The 7,139-nt window shown below is 39.6% G+C and overlaps 1 protein-coding gene across 1 annotated transcript; it reads right to left on the minus strand.

The window, feature by feature from the left end:
- Nucleotides 1–5,265: 5,265 nt before the first annotated feature.
- Nucleotides 5,266–6,876, minus strand: LOC110108961. The gene is made up of 4 exons (XM_020839834.1): nucleotides 6,608–6,876; nucleotides 6,374–6,516; nucleotides 5,494–6,278; nucleotides 5,266–5,448 (listed from the first exon to the last, which is right to left on the minus strand). Exons 1-4 carry the CDS (start codon nucleotides 6,874–6,876, stop codon nucleotides 5,266–5,268), a joined length of 1,380 nt encoding a protein of 459 aa, XP_020695493.1.
- Nucleotides 6,877–7,139: the final 263 nt, after the last annotated feature.

The raw sequence follows: 7,139 nt of genomic DNA on the forward strand, positions 1-7,139 counted from the left end.
GAAAGGTCATGTTAAAATAACAATTAATTATTAGTGATGATTAAAAAAGCAGAGGAATTCATTTCAGTCTTATCATTTTCTTCTGTTTGTAGGATTGGTTTGAAAAATAACAACTTGAATTATCATATTATGCAAATTTTTGTGGTTTGACGATTTTTAGTGAAAGAAAACTACTGTTCATATCATCAAGTGGTAAGAAACACAATTGATGTTGCTATATTATGGAAGTTTGATTTCTTTGCCTCTAGGTAACTAACATATTTTCTTACAGTTGGATGGTGTTGTTGCTGAGGTGCGACAGGTCCTACAACGTGGCCTTACCAGAAGACATCGCCGTTTTGACAGTAATGGAAGCACTAATTCTTCTCGTAGTAATGCTTTGCCTGAGGATAAATTTAGCCGATCAAATACTCAGCGTGCAAAAAGTTAGTTTTTGGAGAGCCATCTTGCAAAATTATTTGAGCAAAAAATGGAAATATTTACTAAAGTTGAATACACACAGGTTTGCATGACTTCTTGTTTCAAGCTTTCATTTATCATTGTTATGCTTACACTTTATTTAATAGTTGGCAATGTTCCAATACTAGCATCTTTTTTATATATAGCCTAGTTATATGTAATTCCAGATCCAAATACGAAAAAAGAGCAGGCATGTTCTAATTATACAATCAATTGTTTTTGCTATAAATATTGAATATAATTTGAAGTTTGTTAACTAAATTTAGTTTTGGGGTATCTCAATATTTTTTATTGATACAGGACTTAAATGCCTAGGCGATGTTAATTAAGAATTTTGCACACTTTAATTTAGAAAGTAGAATTAACTAAAGACTTGTAGTAATTTAAACAATGAAATAAAACAACGGGTGAAACTAACTTAGGGCAAGTCACACAACTAGAAGTTAAGATCACAAAATAATCAATTATTCGAACATATCATAAATGGATAGGTTTTCAATGATAAATCTCTAAGTTAACAATGAGACTAGTTACTATGAGAATAGTTCAATCACAAAACTCTCTAAATTACTAAGCTTAGTGAAGAGAGTTAACACAACCTTTCTAACAAACTCCGCAGCCATCATCTATGCTTGTCCTCTATTCTCTCATGGATTAATCATATACTAGTTGATAGGACCCCGGATACCTCTATTATGTATAGTGGAGGAAGAGCCATTTCCACTATCACTCCCATAGTAAGCACCTTGTTCGACCCTTTCATTAAATTGCTCATGTTGTAAATGTTTTATCGTGGTACTCTTCTTCATGTAAGAAGCAATTTCATCATTCACCTTATCCAGGACATTTGCTCATAGCGCTATGTTTTTATGAGAGCCGGATAAGTGTTTCTTCGTGCGGGTAATTTCGCCCTTCACTACTTTATCACAAAAATTGCATTTTAAATACACATAAGTCTTCTCACTGCCGGCAACGTCAACTTGTACACTGTACTTCCAAGAACGATCCCTCCGCAATGATGTATTACACTTTTCCTTGCCTTAACCATGTTTCCTTAAGCACAAATGCAATTTAAAACAAAAAATCTCAAAAATTTAAAACCTTTGATTTTCTATAAGTTAAAAAATCATACCTTTAACTGAAAAAAAAACCCTAAGACCGGTTGAAGAAGTGTCGTAGAGGGCGGCCAGACACGAGCCTCACTGACGTGAGGCGGCGCCGACGGGAGAGGCGTCGGAAAGGCTGGGATTGTGCGGGAGATCCGTCGTCTATGAATTTCTTGCGGGAGGGCTTTGTTTGGTTCGGGTAAGCTGGTAGAAGGAAGAAAAAATGGGGGTTTTTTATTATAAACTTAAGTGAGTGGGACCCCTCTCATGAGGCATATGCCTCATCCCTAATTCAATAGCACCATTGAGGCGCGCCTCAATCTCCCTTAGGCGTAAGCCTCATCAAGCCCCAAAATTGCTTAGGCAATGAGGCTATTTAGGACGAAAGTGCGTTGATGCGCACCTCTTATTGCACAATTTTAAACTATGCCTAAAAGTCAGCTTATAATAGGAAGAGGGTGCTGAGGTCTCCCCAAAAGCCTTAGCCTCTTAACTTTATGCATTTGACAGGCTGACATTCCATAAGGTTCAAAATTTTAATGAAAGACAAATAACCTTTATGCCAGAGCAAATGGCAATTGAGAGACAATATGAGACAGTTCATTCTTTAGCAGTCGTCCCAAGCCACTCAGAGTTTGAGAAACTATTTCAATCAAGTCAATATGAAGAAGTGACTAGTTCCACCTATGTTATGACTAAGTCTCAAAAAAGAAATAGAAACAAAAGTCTTAGAAAGACGCTGAAAAATGCGGAGCAAGCTGAGTTAGAGGCTGAGATGATGAAATTCTCTCCTCTTGTTAAGGGTAGTAAAATTTACCCTCTTTCTATGTTTAGGAGCGAAGGGGATGTTGAGAAAGAACCTGCATCGCCTCCAAAATCTTTAACTAAAGTTCCTAACAGCACACCCGAGGAAAGGGCAAAGCAGTGGAGAATAACATCATAAATGTTTTCTGAAGTGTAGTTGGTAGAACCTGCTCAACAAAAGAGAAGGCAAGTAAAGCTATAAAGAATGTGATTTGCAAACGTGTTGATACAATCTTAAGGGAGAACAAAATCCTAAGGACAACAAATTGATTGTTCAGCCATCGCAGAAAGACAGTCAATGGTTTGTCCAACAGCCAGCTGTGTCAGCATTGGTGGATGGTTATGATTTTAAACCTCGCCAGAAAAGAGTAGTCAGTGAGCAAATAATTCTAGTTGATAGTTCAACAATATCACTTAAGATCTATGACAGACCAAAGGCTGATTACCTTGATCGCCAAGTGGTCCCTCAGACTTCTTTGTCAGTTTCTAATAGATCTAATGTACCTGCTAAGTTTAAAAGGTTTCATAAAGAAGATGAGGTAAATGTGGGACGCCAAAAATCCCATACCTCGTCATATAGGGTGAAGAAAGAATGGAGACTCAAGGTGATAGCTCCATTTGTGGTACACTTTTCTCCTCCTACCCATGTTGATTCCAATGATAAATGAAAAGCACCTATGAAAATTAACAACTATGAAGAATACTATCCTTCTCCTCTAATTCCCTCTACTGGTAAAATTGTTGAAGAAATGATTGAATACTTGAAAGATAGCCTCAAGAAAATTGATGAGGACGAGAGGAGAGAAGAGGAAGAAAACTATAGAAAATTGATTGAGAATTTCCACCCTGATGCGGATGATCTCATGGATGAGAATGATATCTTTGTTATCCACTATGACATAAGAGGATCCCAAACAGTGTGTGGTCATAAAGGACAACACTAGTGATTTGCTTACAGTTCCTTTACCTCGTTTAATAAATTTAAATGTTAAGTATTCTAAAAATGAGCATTATATACATTCATCATACATTTGTTGAGATAATGTATTTAGCAAAGTTTTGAATTTATCTTCATTGTTTGCTAATGTTTATATGTTTTTATTTTATGTTTTGTGCAAGTCTCTGTATTTAAAAGTGTGGAGTGATATATCAGACACTGATTACTAATCCTTACCTTTCATGTGTGCAAATGGACCTACAGAACACATAAGTTATTGTCCCATTGGGACATGGAGCAAACATCAACTAGCAAATGCAATCATTAATATTGGGAACGCTAGGGCTAACATCCAGTTTGGTAGTCTCGACTTCCCTACTGTTGTTGCGAGGACTATCACCGTTCCTGCAAATAACATTAATACTGAAAGGCCCATTAAGAGGCCTCACTCTACCGAAGCTGCCACGTGTCGTGCACATCTTGTAGTGTCGCGACCTACTGCTGAAGAGCCTGGAATGAGTGTCTTTGTATTTGAACAATTTTCTCAATCAAAGGCCCCATCCACCAAGAGGATTGTGGCTGATGGAAGAATCTTTGTTGTGGTTGCAAATACCACCACCCTACCTAAGAAGATTGCTGCACCTGGTAGGAATAATGTTGAGGCCTCCTCATTTGGAGGAATGCTTACCAAAAGGAAGAGAAGAAAGAAAAATGCTAAACTTCAGGCTCAACAACAATTTTCAATCCACTCATCAAATATGCTTTTGGGAGCTAAAAAATATTTTTGGGATTAACAGTCTAAAGCCCCAACGCCTCTAACGAAGGAGCTTGAAACACTATCAACTTGCGTTTACAGGTTCCTGATGGCCGTGAAAGAGAAAGGACTGAAGAAGATGTTCCAACGGCCTTTGGTGATCGAGGCCAGGGAGCACACGACAGAGAGAAGAGAAGAGAAAGAAGATTCCACGAGATAAACATCGGGGTGTGATACCTTAATCATAGGTTCAGTGATTTGCCGCCGAAAGGTCCTATTGGAAAGGAAAACAAGTGTAAAGGCTAAAGCCTTGAAGAAATGAGAAAGAAAGAAAAAGAAAGGAGAGTTGATCTGGGCGTGACATCCGGTGACGCTTTCCGGAGATCCACCCCCAACAACAAACAATATTAGAAATGAGTCCCAAAGAGGACCCACAATGACTCCCCTCCCGACAGTCAATGCATTGGAGATTCCTTTAGAGGATCTCGTCGTTCGCTGGCCCCTCCAAAGGAAGAGACTAGCCTTGATCGTGGCCCACTGGTCGAAGAAATCTCCTTGCCTAATCAAGAATCGGAGATCCATTGGCGTCGAGCACTACTAGATGGGGAAGTGGAAGAAGACATGAATGAAGATGAGGAATATATGGAAGGGGAAGAATATATAGAAAATGATATAAAAGAAGAAGAAATAAACAATACCATGAAGAGAAAGAGAGTGAGGGAGAGGGAGAGGGAGAGCGGGAGGGAGGGAGGGAGGGAGGGAGGGAGGGCACCACAATTTGTGAGAAGGCAGCCCAATAGGCCGGTTGGTACCCCATTACTACAGTATTGGCCTTTTGAACGGCTTCAGTAATAAAGAAAGCACCGCAGCAACTATCACAGTCTAGTTCTACACATACGCCGATGCTTCATATCGTTTATGGCTCTCCACACCTGATACACAGTATAACAAAAAATACGACCCAATACGGGATTCTTGTCGGCACATATAGAGAGCTCAGCAATCAGTTCCAGAAAGGAGTTCACACTGGGCAAGACAAAGCCCAATTTTACCAAAATAATGATCACATGCTTCAATTTTGCACATTGAGTAGTACAATGATCAAGATTTTCTTCCATATTACAACCGCACGGGCAAAGTGGGTTGTTAGCCTGTCTCCTTCAAAAAAGCCATTGGGCAGTTGGAACAGCATCCTTAACCAATCTCTACCAGAAAAACCTCTCCCGAGGATGTAGTTTAAGGTTATAAGCCATAGCAGTAACCGTCATATCCATTCTAGCATGAATGAGCTCAGGATTGTCCACGTGGGTATCATTACAAACTTCAATTGCCAAGATACGCTCTGCCATAATGTTCCCAAAACAACGCTTTATCATATCCTCATTCCACTATAATGAGGTATTCAGGAAATCACACACCTTAGTATTTTCCACCTCATCCACATTCACAAACGTAGGCCACTTGGCAATATTACGGTCCAAGATCCATTCCTGGAGCACATCAATATGAATACCATTACCAATATTCCATCTCAGAATAGGCTGGAGGGCCCTCGCTCCATCCTGGTTAACCTTCCAGGTAATAGAGATGTTCTTCCCTTGAGTATTATCCCAAAGCCTCATACCAATATTAGTAAAAAAAAATTTATACAAGGAGGAATCAGGATGCTGGAGCAGGTCCCATACAACCCGAGCGCGGAGAGCACACTTCCAGACGAGAAGATCATGAAGCTTGAGACCTCCTTGATTCTTCGGTTTGCACAGTTCTTTCCACCCCACATAATGCATACCTCTGCTGTTTGGATCATTTTGCCAAAGAAATCGTCCTACCAACCTCTCAATAGAGTTTAGAACCCCATTAGGAATGACAGTATGAGTCATTAGATATATAGGGATTGATAATAACGACGTATTAATCATTAAAGCTCTACCCGCCACCGAGAGCTGTTTCTTTTCGCACACATTCATCTTCTCTTGAGCAGCCTTCATAACCTTAGCAAAATATGCAGCAACAAGTTTCCTCATGACCAATGGAAGTCCAAGATACTCAAGAGAGTTCACCTTTCTATATTCCATCAGTTTGGCAAGCATTCTCTTCTTCGAATTAGGACATTTCTTATTAAAGAGAATAGCAGACTTACCACAATTAATCCTATGACCCGTCCAATCACAATAGTCATCTAGCAAACCAATAATACGAATATCATTAATACGGTTAGCTTCAGCAAAAATAAGAATATCATCAGCATAAAATAAATGCGATATTCTATCAGTATCTTTGACAATATGGATCCCAAATTATCCTTCCATATGCCGAAAAGCTTTGGATAATAGTTCAGAACAGAAAATAAACATATACGGTCACAGCGGGCACCCTTGTCGGAGATCGCTCTTGGCATTAATCCACTGGGTTCGACTCCCATTAATAAGAAGTGTAAATCGAGGCCGAGTGACACACTGCATCACCCACAGAATGAACTGCTCCTTAAATCCCATAAGCTTCATGACTTTTTCTAAAGTCTCCTATGCCATATAGTCGTAGGCTTACTCCATATCAACTTTCAAAGCCATCAACCTAGACTTTTGAGTTGAGCATTTGAATTTGCACATCATCTCCTGAGCCAGCATCCCATGGCTAGAAATTGACCTTCTCAGAACAAAAGCCCCCTGCTGTTCACTGATAATACTGCTCAACACAAGTTTGAGGCGGTTAATCAACACCTTGGCCACTATCTTATAAAAAGATTGGCATAAACTGACCGGCCTAAACTTAGAAGGCATATTAGCATTATCTGTCTTCGAAATAAGGACCACCATTGTATCTTTCCAGCTTTCACACATAGAGTTAGTCTTAAAGAAATGAAGAATTAGCGTCTCCTTCCTCAATCCATTTAATCTTCGCTCGCTGCCTCCACCATGTAGCCAAACGAGCCAACGTAGAATTCAGCTCAGAAGCCTTCCGGTGTAGCTCCTCATCATGCTCCATATTCAAGCTATCACCCGAGCTCTCAAGGATTTGGAGCTCCTCGATACGACCTTCTAGCGAAAGCTTCAGTTCCCCAAGCTCTTTAAGTTTGTTT

The sequence above is a fragment of the Dendrobium catenatum genome, unplaced genomic scaffold (assembly GCF_001605985.2).
Source record: "Dendrobium catenatum unplaced genomic scaffold, ASM160598v2 fragScaff_scaffold_1220, whole genome shotgun sequence".
Taxonomy (NCBI): domain Eukaryota; kingdom Viridiplantae; phylum Streptophyta; class Magnoliopsida; order Asparagales; family Orchidaceae; genus Dendrobium; species Dendrobium catenatum.